Raw genomic sequence first — 17,494 nt, 5'->3', positions numbered from 1 at the left:
CCTGTCCTGAAAGATAGGTACTATAGCTTTAATTAAGCCACAGAAGAATGAAAAAACAAAACCACACACAAACAAACAAAACACCAGCTCTCTTTTTCTTTTCTTTTTTATTCATACATCAGCAGACAGTACAGTCCACTGCACGGTGAGCCCTAACTGGACTGCAGGCTCTGACATGACACTTTAAACCGCTCTAAACCCAGAGAAGCACAGTTCCATTAAAGATACCAAAACACGATGCTTTCATTCACGCACACAGACGAGGCGGAGACGATTCACAGAGAGCACGATTCCAGTATGTAGAAGAATCTTCCAAATGATTTTTTGGTTTTATAAATACAAGTTCCAGGTTATTTTCTCGTCATATTTAAATCACTACTAATCAACAAGATGCATCCACAGTTGATTGATTCTGCTGCTATTATACTTTGTGCGTCAATGTGTGTTTGTGAGCAGGAAACAGAGGTGTGTTAACGTTTATATATTATATAGACATGAAATTAACACCACTTCTATTGAAAATGGCGTTTGTTTTTTTTCTTTACATTTCTCTTAACACTGCAATAAATGGACCAAGCAAAATTTACATTAGGACTTCTTTTGTCTTTTTTCACCCCCAATACCTTTATTGATGTAGACTGGTGTATTTTTTTTAGCGATGAGTGAATGTGTTTTTTCTGCTTTCAGTCCATATACATAGGGGAACTGGGAGATGCAGGCATCTGATCCAGGAGTTTGCAGACGTAACTGGCTACGTCGACCGAACGCTCCTCGTACATCTGAATGAACGGGTCTCTCTGCATATGGGAAGATTAAAAAAAGAAGAAAAAAAAAGATTGCAAAATATGTCTAACTCCAAAACAAATACAATGCACTAAAGAAAAGAGAGAGGGCAACATTTAGTCAACTCACCAGTAGCTCCTTGTACTTTGGCCTTTTCGACTCATCCTTTGTAAGGCTTGAGGGAAAAGATTAAAAAGTGGGTCAAAATGTTGTATTTAAGCCTGTTGTCCACCAGGGGGAGCCAACAGCCTGTCCCCACAACATAAAACCTTTCCTGGATAGCTCAGATTTGTCAAGGTATGGGTTTTATGAGGTGCTAACGTGTAGACAGTGCTAAGTGAGAATCAGCCTGAGCCAGGCAGTCAGGCTCACTCACAGTGCAAACATAGATGCCAGCAGGGGAAAAGGCTCACCTTCATAAAATCGACATCAGCTCAAGAATATGGCAGCCACTTTATCAAGACATGAGACAGCCTCTTCTGACTGAAAATTCAAGTTTGGCTGTGTCTCACACCAAAGTCCATACAGACACACATCTGTGATTTTAGTCCATAAGGACACAGGAGTTGCTGGTCTGCTGCTGCCTAATTTAGTAAGTCTGTGCTACTTCCGTGCGACTAAATGCTTTAAAACGTGCAAGTCAATAAATAACAGATTTGAACCTACTGATGGAGGCAGCAGTGGATCAACAACTCATGCACGGTGATGCAAGTTTGCTGATTTTTCTCTGTGGAATTTGGTGAGACAAACCTTTATTTCAAACCAATGGCAAAATAAAGCAATAAACATATTCTTAAGATGGTGTAGATTCCAGCCAGTGTTGTTAATCTTTCTTTTTTTTTCACTAAGAACAAGCCACGATGATTCTAACCACAATACCTCACGTAAGCAACACCTACAAAAACAAAGCGAACTACTCCTTTAACTGGAGCCATTTTGAGTTACATCTGATGACTGAAAATGAAGTAACAGCTCTGTGCAGCTTGCATCTGCATATTGCTATATCATTATTATTATTATTATTATTGGGAGTGTGAAGATGGGCGAGAATCAAAACATCTCTGATCCTGCTATGATTTTATATTCATGAGTAATGGTTCGGATTTGACAACGTTAACTAGCTACGTTTTGGTTTTCTCCCCATGATTATACATCCTGCAGCTACCACAACAAACAGAAACACCCATCAACTTGGTGTGTATCCAATAAAGTTAAAACAACTCGCCAACTTCCTGACATTAGAACAAGAGTGAATTTACCACACGTTGACGAAGGCGATGAATTTGGGGGAGAAGCGTCTCTCCTCCGAGTTGCTGAGCTGTGGAGGGTCACCTCTCACCACCTGGGTCAACTGGTCAAACACGCTGTTCCACTTTGGGTAGGGAAACCGTCCTGTGGCCAGCTCATACTGAAACACGTCACATACACACAAAACTTCGATGAGCCCTGGTGCCTCGCAGCAAAAAGTTCTCCGTTTAAATCCCACATGGACTTTCTGTGTGAAGTTTGCTCGTTTCTTCATAACAACCACATGTTAGGTGGTATTTGTAAAACTTTTCATGAAGCAAATAAAATATCGATTTAATCATTCAAAAAACATTGTATTTTATTGTTACAAAAATACACTTGTTCTTTGCGGCATGGTTTTTTGTTTGTGGGCGGGCCTAAGGAAGCTGCCTTTGAGCGACAGCTCAATGGACCATAAGTTGTCACAGGCTTGGAGTCACTCCAAAACTCAGTAGCCAATCAGCAAGGAGCTTCCTAAGGCCCACCCACAAACAAAAAAAAACAATGGCACAAAGAACAAATCAGGGAGCCCAAAGAACAATAGATACAATCGATATTTTATTTGCTTCTTAAAAATTGTTGTTTGAAAATATTGACACAAATCTAATTTCATAAAAACCTGTATTGACTTGAATGGCCATCAGAGGGCGACTACACATTTACTATCCTCACTTGATTCCTCAGGGTTTTATGGTCTCACGGTGGATTCCATTTATATTAGAAGTCGGGACAACAAAATGTGCCATGTCGGGACAGCCATTGTTAGAAAAGCCAGTCAATAACACTAGTTGGATTTAAAATGAACAACACTGTGTATGACTGACTTAATGTGAAACAAATAAAATGGAAGCTAATCCAGGATTGACTGCTAGTTAAGTCCAATGAGAGCATGGTTACGTGTGTATGTGGACGTGAAGTGGACAAGCGCTTGGTCATTTCCACTCCAGTGTCTTCCAGATGAATTAAATACTAAACTCAAGGCTTCACAATGGAAGTTCTCTAAACTTTATGGGTGATGTCGGTGGGAATTAACACCAACGTTATAAAACGACAGAAGAGGTATACAATTACGACAGAAAACATTTAAGGAGGTTTTACAACTGAGCTCAGATAAGACAACAAACAACTTAAACCTATTCAAACCAAACCAAAATTCCTTCTTTGTCCTTACCACCAACATATTGAGACTCACCAGTGTGATTCCCAAACTCCAAACGTCAGAGCGGACGTCGTAGCCTTGCCTGGAGGCGCTGGGGTCTATTCTCTCAGGCTGAAAATTGAGAGGGGGAAAAATGTATTTAACTTCCAATAATAAAACAGCCAAAGAGGCTAAATTAGATTCAACAGAGAGATAATTATGAGAACAGTTGGCATACTATAGGAAAACAGCTGATGTGTTCTTGCTGAGCATTAACTGAAGGAATTAAATAGTCATTTCAAGTGGCTGAAATCAGCAAAGTCAATCAGGGAGTTAAAAGTATCCTGAAAAGCCACCAGGGGGTGACTTGGCTGGTTAAAAAAAAAACTCACTGTGTATGGAAGTGTACAGTTTACATTTCTGTAAGAACTAAATGAAATAAATGGTTTAAATGGTCAATAGAACATTTAATGTAACTTATCTAACATAAATGTTTCCATTTAGAGGAAAATAAACGACAAAACATGGCACGCATGGAGTGGGTAACAATGTGATTGACAGCTTGTATCATCCAATGGGAGCCTGGTTGCAGATTAAGGTTACTTTATTTATCCCAGTTGGGAAATTCATCCTCACATGCATTTTATGGCCCTTTCCCACCTCTGGTCCCAGCTCGCCTCGACTCGCCACGGCACAGCACAGTTTAAGTTGGTTTTCCACTATAAAAATAGTACCTAATCAATGTGGGCGGAGTCATCACTGCGCAGCTGCTTGAAACTGCCGTGTCGTTTTACATGCCACACACACAAACGAGTGACTGGTGACTTGTAAAGCAGTTGTTTTCAGTGTAACTTAATCATTAGAATCAGTTCATTAAAGCTGCTTGTTCAGTACTTCCTCCATGACCGGAGCACAGACTCCGTTTGACTCCGTCACTGGACTGAAATACAGCAGCAGGGGTTGTGATGCCACTATATACACCAGACTCCTCTGTTAAATATTGTGATTTTAGACATTTCCATGGTAATCGTTAGAGATTAACTCTACTAAATTTTTTTAGGATTGTTAAGAAGTCTTAAAGGAGACATATTATACCCTATTTCTCCAAGTTAAAATAGTTCCCTGGTGTCCTAATGAACATATCTGTGACATGCTTTGGTCAAAATACCATAAGTATAAAGCACCATAGCAGTTCAATAACCGTGCTAAACCCGCCCCTTTCAGAACGCTTGGTTTGTGCCTGGTCCTTTTACATGCAAATAAGACACAGTCAAACGGAAAACAGCGAGAGTGCCGCCACAGGAAGAGACGTCCGACACAAGGATCAAGCCGAACAGTGCCAAACTGTAAATCAGTTAAAAACACTTAGGGACAGCACCACTGATCGCCATTGCTGATCGCCAGCAGCAAGCGGCGATCTGCATAAACTGTCGCTGTATGTGACTGTATCAGACTGAGTCTGTGCTCCGGTCATGGAGGATGTACTGAACAAATATTTTAAATTAGGACATGTCAGAATGGTCAGTTATGAGCTCTATTTGACCTTTTCTTAAAAATGTGTGTGTTTGTACGTCGGTGAAATACGGTCGCTGACTAAATACGTCTACCACTGGCCGCAGTCTGATGCGAAATGGTGCGAAGACACGAACACACGTTTGCTGACTTTATCCGGCACATTAGCGTCATATATAAAATCCTCTGAGGCTGGAAGTTTGTGTAAAACACTGTGCTCCACTGTGCAGCCACCAACAGCACACTTGTCCCTCCACGTTGACACAATACCGCTCTTCCTCCCTCGCCTGCACTCTTGCATTTGATAGGGACAAGGTGGAGCCAAGGTGGAGCTCTCAAGGTAAACTTACTGATGGGGTGGTAACATTCGCGGTGAAATGCGCATACTGCCGTCATAAGCGCAGGGAATTCAACATCGCATGTTTTATCGCCTATACTTACACGAAGGGGGACCACGAAAAAAGGACTGAGTATTCTTTTTCCACAGTTTGGCGACTGGTAGGGCCTCCAGAGTCCCAAATATAAGTACTGAAATGGTTAAAAAGTTGATTTTGCATAACATGTCCCCTTTAAGTGATCTACAGTTCTGCATTGTTCGGCTTGATTCTTGCATCGGACGTCTCTTCCTGTGACGGCACTCTGACCAATCAGTGGCCGGCAGTCTGGCAACGTCACGCATAGTATCGACTCAGCTCGCTTGGAACCTCACCAGAGCAAGGCGAGGCGAGGAGGTGGAAACACGCCATTACACATCCTCCAGACGGAGAGCATTGAAGCTTGTTTTAAAGGTTGGAAGAACCGGAGTACCCGGAGAAAGCCCACATTAACACGGAGAGAACATGCAAATTCAACGGATGGGAGTTTGAGCCCCGGAACTTCTTGCTGCGAGGCAACCAACTAATCCACCATGCGGTCCGTAGTGTCCACACCTAATCAAGATATCCAAAGAGTCAGAGTTCAGATTCTTATGGGTGACATCACAACCGGTTGTCTAAGTCAAAACAAATCCACAGCTCGACCACTGATTCCAAAAAAAACGTTTTTCAGGACCCCCAAATACATTTGGAGAATTTTCCTAACCTTTTAGTGAAGATGTTTGCATATATGCTTTAAGTAACATGCATACAATGAAGTTTTGATTAACATTTCTTGGAGATTATTCATTTAACAGTTTAGAATGATATCAGCAGTCACAGACGTGTCTGTAAATGAGAGGAAACATTGAGTTTGCAAGCTTTTCCCCGACACTCAAGAATACTTGAGAATACCAAGTCTGCTCATCACCCCTGGGCATGTTTTTACCTGCGCAACAAGATGCCATCAGCTCTGGAGCTCACACTTGGGGGAGCGGTAGCTCACTCCCTTGTTTTTCTGCCTCTGGGGACGTCTGTGGATTCCGTTAATTCACAGCGTGTTCTCCCGTTGGCAGACGTGTTAACGAGGTGCGTCAGGAGGATGCAGAGATCACTCCTGCCTCTGCAGCTGCTGCGGCGAGAGGAGCGAGCACCTCGCTGACCCATTTACGGGCCTGAATTAGAGGCTGACGTCAGCCGGCACAGTGGGACAGTCTGTGCCGCAGCATCTGACGAGTTTTATAGAGAGCCGAGGACTACTGCAGAGAGGCTGCACACATCTGCCAGGACTGGAAGTGTTTAGTCTCTGCAGCAATAGTATATAAACTGGCCCTTAGTGAGGAAGTGATTAGACAACCGTGTTTGTTGACTTCCACCTTCTGCTATCCGATGTTTCACGATAAACCAAAAGTGCTTTGATATTTGCATTGCTTTCTCACATTTCAAAAACGCATGTTCCACAGTTCCTGCCCTTTAACTTTAACGTGGAAATACTAGAAGAAGAAAAAGACAACATCACTAAATCAAGAGCAGCGCATTTTTGGACTGACAAGGAGAATGACACGGAATGGTGCTCAACATGCTAACGGATTGGGCTGCACAATAAATCGCGACCTCGATTCACAACTACACGTGATCTAATTTCAAAATGACAACAATTCGGATTCTGACAACGGTCCTGTTTTTTCTCTCGGCGTTTCTCAAACGCAGCCATGACCCTGCCTTCTCTCTCAGCACGTGAAGCACCTTTACTCCGTCACGTGATTCAGTGGAGGCGGAAGCCTCGTCTGCAGTTGAGAGTTTAAGAGTGAGTGCGGCACAGAGCATAGGAGAAAAGTGTGTGCTGGGGAGAAATAAATGCAAAATTGATAGTGATGAAAACCCAGGTATTAGTGACGGGAATCACACAACCACCCGACCCGAGCTTGTGCCGAAAAAAAGGTTTACATTCGGCTCGCGATCGCAGGATTCCAGCAGTGCTGTCGCTAAATACACCAGACTCCTCCGTTAAAAATGAGGAGAATTTACACAGTTCCTTTGCTAAATGTTGGAGTTGAACCCACGTTTTCAGGATCGTTCAGACTATTTTAACTGATCTACAGTTCGGCATTGTTTGGTTTAATACTTAACACAATAATAATAACAATAAGCCTATTATGCAGGGCCATGTTCAAACACTTTACTTGAATGCCTATTTGAATGTTTAAAATAAACATTTCAATTTGTGAAAAAAAAGAATCATGCCACAGAAGCGTGAGCAAAAAAAACAATCGAGATTCCCATTTTTTCCAGAATGTTGCAGCCCTACCAATGACTAACCGCCAGCTGAAGTTGCTGTTGTCTGTGAGATGACAGAATGACCAGGGAGAGCATGATACTAAAAAGCTGAAAACAGGCATATCGCCACCTAATGAATCGATACAGTTATTTCCCTGTTAGTACTGTTAGTAACACAGAATAGTCAAGCGACTAAAGCTCAAGTCAATGTCCCGAGTAAATGTAGGCAAAGCTCGCGTGTCCCAGAACACGATCGGGAGCCTAAATTGCTTGCAAGGTTGACATGGAGGAGAACGGCAGCTTTGAATAGAGGAGCACTTCACAAAACATTTATTTCCATTATATCTCAAAGAGTATAATAATATTGCTATAATAACAGTATGTTTTAATCGGCATCCTTATGTAATACTATCTTCGTATTTAAAAAAAAAAAAAAAAAAATCAAAATAATGAAATCCACTCTGGTTGCAGTGACGGCAGTTTTTCGACGTCATTAACCCTGCGGTAACCAGCAGCGCCTTGAGCAAACACCTGGTCAGCGTGCCAGCTGGAAACAAGAAACTGGAGCCGAGATTCCTGCGCTCTGAGTTCACAGCTGCGGGAAGACGTCGGACCGAGCCACTGTGGTCGGACCGAGAGCAAACCTGCCTCAGAGCAGGAAGCATGTGTGCCTGTGAGTGGTGGTGCTGATGTGCTGCCCGTTCGTGATAGTGTGCAACCAAATTTAGAATGGAAACTGCTGTCGAGTGACCGGGAGGAGGAGGAGGAGGAGGAGGACCCAGGGCTGACGTTACCCAGAGGCAGAAAATAAGTGATGACGACACAATGAGATCACCTCTTTGTGCCGCCAAAGGTTCGGCGCTCTTCAGTTACGTTGAAACATCCTCTAATCAACCAGCAGTAGCCATGATGTACGCGCATTATTCAGCTTTTCAGAATTTCTAAATGTTTTTCTTTAGTCAATTGATTATTTTGGATGTCACATGATTGATCGGGCAAAATAAAAAAAGCAGGTATCACTGAGCATGGAGCAAATCATGACATGAAATCCAGATACTTCACTGTATTTACTTCACTGTAATCCAATCCAATTGTCTTTGAGAAAATAAAATAAAACTGTCTTCAGTCTGGCTCAGTCTTCATGTTTTCGCAATTTTTTAATTTTAAATCACCTGAAATGCTTAGTAATTCCTGAGGTACTAAACAAACACCTTGTTGAATTAGGGACTAAAATGGTTGAGAATGCCATATGGAAGCACCCATTTTACCCATTTAAAAAGCAAAACATTTGTTATATTCTAAATAAAGACTCATGGAACTGAGCCTGTCACCCTATGACAGCTGAGATTTACACAGCACCCTCCCGTGACCCTGTGGATTTATTTATCTGTTGGGTTTTTTTTTTTTGGTCCACAAACCAAAAGATTTTCATAGAGGCCAGAAAAACCAAGAAAGTACTGAGATTTAAGAAGCAGAATTGACAGAACGTCTAATTTATGTCTTAATTTACATCTCCCTTTAGAAAGTACTTTAAAAAGGCAGTACTTACGGCCATGTATGGCCTGCACCCTGCATCTCTGGTTTTGGCGATGGAGTCCACCAGCTGACCACTAATGCCAAAGTCACACAACTTTATGTTGCCATTCCTGTCCAGGAGGATGTTTGACGGTTTGATGTCTAAAAGGAAGTGAAAAAAACCCAAAAACATCTCAGTTAATGAAGAGACACCTAAAACGATACAAGAATTACAAGACAGGAAAGCAAAGTATTACCTCTGTGTATTATTTTCAAGTTTTCTTTTAAGTGGTTAAGTGCTTTCACAGTCTGCAAAACAAACAGAAACCACTCTTTAGTAGCAGCAACCGATAATAAGGCGTTTTATATTTTGTGGAAACACAAGGACACGAGCGTCACGGACAACTTACAGCTAATGTTATTTTTCCTAATATTTCTTCTGGAATCACGTCGTCTAATGAGCAATATACAAATTTGTAAAATTTGTCTAACGAGGTAGCCATAAGTTCCATACAAATCCAACAGTCACCCTGAAACACAAGAAACACAGTCAGCAGGTTGAGGAAGCAAATGACGACTCAAAACTTGTTTAAATACATCCAGAGTACACAGTAATTAAAGGGGACGTCTGCAATTTGTTTCAGAACCATTTTTGTTTTGCTGAAATCCTCCCCCTCTCCTGATGGCCATCAATTTCTCTGGAAAGGATAAAAAAGCTTCATGCCTCGCAATACATCAATAAAATGCAGAGAGGAGTGTGCTGCTAATGCAGAGGTTTGCATTCCACCACGGACGATGATCTCCAGTGATTTGGGGCAGAAGTTTTAGCAAGAGCGTTGGCGAGAAGGCGCGGGATGCATCCGGTCTTACAGAGCTGCATTTAAGTAGAAAAGTAAGCTCAACTCACCTCTCGGAACAGAGCGCCATAAAACTGCACGATGTACGGACAATCACTACTTCTCACGACCACGTCCAAGTCCATCAGCAGCTGCTTCTGCTCCTTCTCGTCGACCGTTGACCGAATTCTCTGCGGACAAAGGCAGAACACAGACTATAAATGCCACTACTGTCTGGACAGTTTCGAGGTTTCGAGGTGTGTCCAGCCTCGAGCGAACGATTCACCTTGACTGCCATGATTTGGTTACTCGGCTTGTGCACCATCTTGTTGACGGAGCCGTAAGCCCCGCGGCCAATCTCGCCCAAATCTTTGAGGTCCTCTGCGGTGAAGTCCCAGTGCTGCTCTGGGGAAATCTTCAACTTTCCCGATGACTCAATACTGTGTGTTCTCAGCCTCTCTCTAAAGTTGAACACAAACGGATAAGCGCACGCAGGGTGAGGTGTCATTTTAATTTGTCTGAACTTGATTTGCTGAAAAAAAGGAGAGCGCTACAAAACAGATGACACCACTTGTGCACTTGAGACAGAAAAGGAACGAAACGCAAGTACATTAGGACAGGATTTTCTTTAGCGGAACTCGTTCACTCACATGTGTGGGTTCTGGAAAGGCGGTCCCGCTGTGTTCAGTGTGAACCTAGTCGTGGGTTTGATTGGAGGGTTGGCGAAGTTCAACTTCAGGGCTTTGCGTTTACCTGATTGGCAACAGAGAACGGCAACGCCATCAGGTTTTGTTGGGGTTTTTTATGCCGAAGCAAACGACAAAACTCTGACAACGGCAGCACACGAAGGAAATGTGAGAATAATGAGTGAAAGAACACAAACCATAAAATGGGACAAATGGAAAAAAAATGAGGAGACGAGTACATTTAACGAAATGTTCTCATATCCATGAATGCCATGCTTTCCATAGAAAAAGGAACTGAAAACGTTTGCATCAACACATTTAACAGGACGAAGTCAAACTTCATACTCACCAACAAGCCTTGGGTTTGTTTCGCATTGTCAACTAATCCCGTGAAAAGTACCCACACCAGCAATTAGCACTTATTATACTTTATTCTTCTGGGCTTTAAAATTCCACTGCCGTCACACTGGGTGACACATTCCTTCATCGCCTTATCAACATCAACACAAACACCGTTCTGCTGCCAACTCATACTCTCACTAAAGCACCAAATACTCCCCAACTAATGCACAGTTCCCTTCAGTTAGAGTTAACCAACGGTGAGCGATGCCTTGTTATGAAATAATTGGGGGCTTTATTAAATAAAACTAGATATTTGTGAGCAGTTCTGAGAGATGTGAACCTTCAGTGGTAAAGGAATAGGCACACTGCTGAAAACCACAGGCGTCCTACCGTCCATTATCGTTAAAAATATTTAATTATTTGAACAGGCAGAGTAAAGACTCGGTCTCCTCATCAGGTCAAAAGTGCATCAGCCTGGATTTTGCCGTGTTTTTCTTGCTCTTGTGTACCAGCTTCTATTATTATTTTATTATTATTATTATTATTTCAAAAGTCAAAGCCCAAGGGTGGGAGCTGTGGAGCATGCGCTGACAGAAGCTTGTTACGCAGAAGTAATTCCACTCCCAATCAATCACATTATCTGGGTGTGCAAGTCCAACTTTGAGGAAATTGAGCTGGAAAACATGAATTTTAAAATTCTGGTTTTCAACTTGACGTCTGACCTTCCCAAACCATGAGGAAACATACACTTGCTCTAGGTCTAGTTTGGCTGTGCTGCATTTATCGTTATTCCTCCATGTCCTTGTTTATTTTTGTATTGTTTTTGTACAACCACCTGCAAAGCTAATTTCCCCCTTGTGCTCTGAACTGAACTGAACTGAACTGAACTCAGTGTTAAACTAAATAAGAAAACCTCTGTAAAAACAAATCTGTAATTTCACTGCTGCAGCAACACATTCATCTATCATCTGCTTCCTCGGGAGTGCGACCCACATTTGAATCCTGTATTGGATGCAGAAACATGGAAAGAAATGTTGCATGCTGGTAAAAATGACCACAGATATGTAGAGTGCAAACACAAACCCACCACAGGTCAACATAAAGTAACGGAAGAGGAGAACACTCGTGTGCATGTATATCTACATCTTGATAAGGACATGCTTCTCAAGGCCAACTGCTTTGATTTCACCTTGAATCATAGGACAGCGTTCCCCATACGCTCCACCCAAAATACCACAAGAATGCGTGCTGGAATTCCAACGGGCTTCAACGGAAAACATCTCCCCGAAATGACAACTTTCGAGTGTGTGTGTACCTTGTCTCGACAAGCAAGTGCTTATGCTCAAGTGCACCCATGCCAAAAAAAAAAGAGAAAAACAGGAGTTATGTGACAAGACTACAGGCACTACTTTGGCTTTGTTAGTGACACACTGATAAACCAGTGAAGTAGAGCTTCCATTTCAGTGTTTGAGTTTGGGAAAAAAAAAACACGTCTTCTTTGTTTTGCTTTTTTTGTAGGGAGAGTTTATCGATCACACTGTGGGGTTAAAAGCATCTAAGCCGAAAATATCAATGGAAGCTCTTAACTTTAGGCTTGTGCCGATGAGAACAGATGCTTTTGAGATGAAGTTACTGAATTACCAAGAAAATAGTATGTCTTTTTATGCAATCAAGGGAATTCTCAAGTATATATATATATTTTAGAAAATAGCCTAGGGTTTTTGAAGTGGGGGTGTCTAAGGTACTTAAGCATCGCCAGCGTTTTCACAGACAGCAATATGAACCGGTCATGACATCGTTATCCTGATCTAAATGAGTCACAATATTACTGCATTAATTATAACATAATGTGCTTTAAAATCTTTTTAAAAATCCCGTTGTCTAACAATTCGGAGTGAAACGAGTCACGTGAAAAAGTGAAGAAATATCTCATCTCACAATTATCTACAAAACATATCTTAACACCGTAATAGATGTACCAGGCCTGTATGGGGCGCTGTACAGCATGCGCATAAAGCTTGTGCATTGTGTAAAACTTAAAACGCGAAGAAGAAGAGTGACGTCAAGTGGGGGGAGGTTAAGGATTAAAGATGCACAAAAAAGCAAGGGCGGTATTCGCCAAATAACATTTTCCAGCTACGATTATCGGTGGAAAAAAGTCGGTATGATGCGGATTCTCCTAAACTCCATCTCACGTGTGCAGGCCCTGAATATACGCCACCCATTTATGCAAAAAACACCTCATACACTCCCACTTGAAAAAAGCCAAACGGCCTCTTAAAAAAGGGAAAAGGGGAGAGATTGAAGAGACAAACTTCGACTTCATTCTCTCTTCTTTTAGCTACCGGCACAAGCCCACATGAACTCATCATAAGTCTTGACTGGGATTAGTTGTAATTAGAAGAGCAGGACAGACTCCCCCATACCAGACTGTCAGTCGGAAACAAAGGGATGAGAACTGTTGGTGCTGAAGCAAAAGAGGTTTGGCTTACTTGGGGGAGCTCCAGACAGGTTTATCTGAAACCCTGGAGGTGAGAAGACAGCTTTTATTTTCTTCACATTTCACCTTGCAATTTGCCACCTTGTTTTTCATCTTCCTCAGAATGATCCGTTAGTAAATTCTCAAGTTTCTTGAGTTTAAAAAAAAACAAAAAACCTTTCCTGGAATAAAAAATAATAATAAGTGTCCAGGCATGACAGGAATCCTGCAGCTTTAAGGTTGACAAGTAATCACAGAAATTGGCCTTGTTTTTACTAAGTTATCAAACACATACTACTGCAAGGTTAATGCATCATCGGGAGATCAATGCATATGAGCATGCACACGCATTCATGGGACAACTATAAGCACGTCATGAGTCAGAGTAACAGCAAATAAAAGGAGGCGAAATGACGTCAAGATGTGACAACAAAAGGATTGAGAATAGCGCATGAATTGTAGTCATGAGATGGGTTTTGCAAGGGAGGCAGATTACAGATTATTAAACAGTTGTTTTTCTAATCTTGGAACAGCTCACCATTATGCAGCACCATGTCAGCGGATGGGAAACATTAGTTAAAAGCATTAAAAGGTAAAAGTTGACACATGGTCAGGGAGAGAGGACTGAAAACAGGATTACATAACAGGGAGAAATTGGCAGATTATGATTCTATAAATCTATTAAATCAAACTATTCAAGTCTCAAGTGTTACTAGTCTTGCGTTTGATCAAGTTAGCGTCTTTGTTGCTCAGAATGTAGATTATTGCATGCAACTCAATTATAAATCATTAATTTAATTTGAAAAATCAACCAAACATCACAGTCACTAAAAAGTAGAATAAGAATCAGTCTAGAGTATTACGTAACATTTATATCATTTTACTAATGTCAAAATCAAATTTCCCCTCTACCAAGTCAAATGAAGTGTGCAACTACCTGTTTCGCTCTGACATCTCCAGCAGGTGTTGGACTCTGAAAATTAAAACGAGACACCGTTTGTACAAAAACAACAACAACATTGTCAAGAGCATTTGGTTCAGTGTTGTTCAGGTGGGAGGGAAAGTAACCAATTCGAGCAGGCCTTAAAAAAAGGACTCACTCACCGCCACTGTAACAATATACAGAAAGCACACACACGCACCAAATTTAGCAATTTAATGTAGCTTTCCGTATTTTTCCCCCAACTGCCCACCCAATTTTAAAAGACCTCTAATGATGTCTCACTTTTTAATAATGGTCTTATTATTAATTTGGCAACATTGCCATACTTCTCAATCCAAGATGGGGAGATTCATTGTATAATTGTGAGTCAAATTTGGGAATAACAAAAGTCATGAGTGACACGAGAACCCAGGATTCAAATAGATCATGACTAGCCATGTATGTACAAATATAAAAATATCCTGCCCGAAATAATTGTGATTCACATGATTTGGGCTGCAACTATTATTTTTTTTTCATTATACATAAACCTGTTAATTTTTTTATTATTATTATTATTATTATTATTATTATTATTATTATTATTATTATCATCATCATCATCATCATCAGACAAAAGTGCCCATCTGTATTTCCCAAACACAAGAGTGACATCACCCTTTAATGTTTTGTTTTGTTATGAAACTAAAACTATTACAGTTTAAGAATCAAGAACAAAAAGCTGAAATCAAAAGGAAAAACAAACAAGTTGGTTAATCAGTCATCAAAACTACGGCTGCAAGGATTATTCGATTAGTAATTGATTACTAAATTAATCGTCATGTATTTTAATAATCTATTATTCAGGGGGTGATTTAATAATTAAAACCAGCTTTTGGGGTTTTAAACTTCATAAATGTGAATATGTTTCACTGCTCCATTTGACAAAGAAATCAGTAAAACCGAAAAACAAACACTAATGAACATTTTTCAACGTGTATGGACCAAACAAATACTCCATTAATTGAGAAAAATAATCGACACATTCATAGATTATGAAAATAATCGATAGTTGCAGCTCTACATTTGCAAATTCATGTGGTTATCAATTCACTGCAGCAACTCTATTCGTGCCAAACTGGTTGGAACCGAAGCAGAACAGTGCGTTTTATGATTCCTTTGATAAAAAGGAAAAAAAATAACAGAATTGACTAGCATCAAATCCGTAACCATCAATGGGACTTTAAATTGCACATTTTTTGAACAGGGTTTGGCGAGTCAAGACAGAAAAGAACGTGACGGGGCAGCAAAACGTCAAAAATGAGCAACGAGAGCATTGGATTAATTCAAGGGAATAATTATGTTCCCAATCGGTGGACTCGGGTCCATTTAAAACCAGTATGTTCCTCTCGGGAGAACGAACACTGGGTCCGTTCCCCTTGGGAGTGATTTTCAGACCTGGGAGTAGCCTCAGCCTCCCACGGCTAGCCATGCTAACGTTAACCTTCACTGCAGCAGAAATGGGAGCCCGTGGCTTCTCCTTCACTCACCCTGCATGCCGCTCATCGTGGTGATGTGCTGGGACTGGGACTGCTGGTGCTGGTAGTGGGATGCTGCAGATCCGGCGCCCGTGTTGCCGTTGTGACCGCTCGGTGTCGTCGAGTTGTTGGAACTGGGAGTCGCCATTGTTGTGTGTTTGAATTCCATCAGCAGCAGCAGCAGCAGCAGCACTGACCGGGCTGCAATGCAGAGACACGGAACACAGTAACTTCACACTCCCTTCCCTCCCCTGCCAACAGCAACTGCTGCCTCACTCACGGCAACCCACACCGTACGACGAGCGACCGAATTACGGCACGATATTTCACAAATACGTCGAGGTGATACGGGAATTTGTTTTGGAGATTTTTCTTTAAAAAACAACCACTTTGGGGCTCGATTAAAAGCTGCTGCCTGTGCGGTAACGTGAACAAAAACAAACACCGAGCTAGGCTAACGCGAACAGCAACCTTAGCTTAGTCGAGAGGCTTTACGACCGCAATCAGCTGACACTGACATGTCAACACCCACAGCTGCTACGCGCTATTAGCGCAGAGGACACCGGAAGTATGTCTTTCAAAATAAAACGAGAACAATTAAATTAAAAATCAAATGGAAACACTTGTTTTATTTTATAATACTTATTTATTTATTATTATTATGTATATGTATTATTACACTATGGTCTCAGCACGGCAGGGCACGGTTTAGGTCGGTTTTACACTACAAAAGAAGTACCTACTCACCATGGGCGAGTCATCAGCATGAAACTGCAGTGACTAGTGACTTGAAAAGCAGTTGTTTTCAGTGTAACTGAATCATTAGAATCAGTTCATTAAAGCTGCTTGTTCAGTACTTCCTCCATGACCTGAGTATTGATTGTTAAGTCTTCTTAACTGATCTACAGTTCGACATTGTTCGGCTTGTTTTCGTGTTGGACGCCAGAGGTACCAGGTACTCTGCTAGTGGAAACGCAACTTAGCCGCGCAGAGGCGAGTCAAGCCGATGGAAACACGCCATTAGGATCCAAGCAGCACAAGGTGCGGAGGACCCTATTGAAACTGAAGGAATTATTATTAAGGCCCGAGCCACAATGGCAGAGGCCAAAACGGCTCCTGGCACGAATTTGTGTGAGGAGCCTATTGTTTTTATCCTTCAGATTATTATATCTGTGGCTTTCCAGTCATTTTTGAGAGGGTTAGCGTGCATAAAAACTTGGCATGAAGGTCAGGTCTGGCGAAAATGCGATATTGGTATAGTTTCCGGACCTGTGCGTTGTTCAAGGGCTCTATAGCGCCCCCAAGGTGAAAACAGAAGCAAAATTGAGTTACACCGAATTTCCCCAAACTTGGTGGGAAGATGTTATAGACCAAGACGAACAAAACAGTCGACCGTCCAGGCATCCACAGTTTTTTTAACGATTTTGGAAATAACTTACAGAGATTATTGTATCCTTAATATTATCGTATCTTTCTCTAACCCCAAAAAACTTTTCTCGATCTTCTCTAACCTCCTCAGGCTCTGCACTTACCCTACTCTCGTCCTATCTTCAAAACCGAACATACAGAGTAACCTGGAGAGGATCTGTGTCGGAACCCTGTCCTCTAGCTACTGGGGTCCGTCAGGGTTCTGTCTTGGGCCCTCTCCTCTTCTCTCTATACACCAACTCTCTTGGTTCTGTTATTCTCTCTCATGGTTTTTCCTATCACAGCTACGCTGATGACACCCAACTCATTCTCTCTTTTCCCAGCTCCGACACACGTGTAGCAGAACGGATCTCCGCTTGTCTGACCGACATCTCTCAGTGGATGTCTGACCATCACCT

General features: G+C 41.7%; 1 protein-coding gene across 3 annotated transcripts; it reads right to left on the bottom strand.

Moving 5' to 3' along the window:
- Positions 1-98: 98 nt before the first annotated feature.
- On the bottom strand, positions 99-16,193 carry LOC131475012 (dual specificity mitogen-activated protein kinase kinase 4-like). Of its 3 annotated transcripts, XM_058652788.1 has the most exons (13): positions 15,681-16,193; positions 14,146-14,181; positions 13,222-13,254; positions 10,352-10,454; positions 9,988-10,162; positions 9,773-9,892; positions 9,276-9,395; positions 9,123-9,174; positions 8,900-9,027; positions 3,263-3,340; positions 2,043-2,191; positions 913-958; positions 99-797 (listed from the first exon to the last, which is right to left on the bottom strand). In XM_058652788.1, the coding sequence occupies exons 1-13, from the start codon at positions 15,835-15,837 to the stop codon at positions 684-686; spliced, it is 1,311 nt and encodes a 436-aa protein (XP_058508771.1). In that variant the 5' UTR covers positions 15,838-16,193; the 3' UTR covers positions 99-683. The 3 variants fall into 3 exon arrangements, with proteins under 3 accessions (XP_058508771.1, XP_058508772.1, XP_058508773.1); XM_058652789.1 differs by lacking the exon at positions 13,222-13,254 and having other exon boundaries at positions 15,681-16,192; XM_058652790.1 differs by lacking the exon at positions 13,222-13,254 and having other exon boundaries at positions 10,352-10,442; positions 15,681-16,192.
- Between the last annotated feature and the right edge of the window lie 1,301 nt (positions 16,194-17,494).

This window comes from Solea solea, chromosome 16 (genome assembly GCF_958295425.1).
Source record: "Solea solea chromosome 16, fSolSol10.1, whole genome shotgun sequence".
NCBI lineage: Eukaryota > Metazoa > Chordata > Actinopteri > Pleuronectiformes > Soleidae > Solea > Solea solea.
The sequence above is the reverse complement of the archived record's forward strand: the minus strand, read 5'-3'. Positions and strand labels throughout refer to the sequence as shown.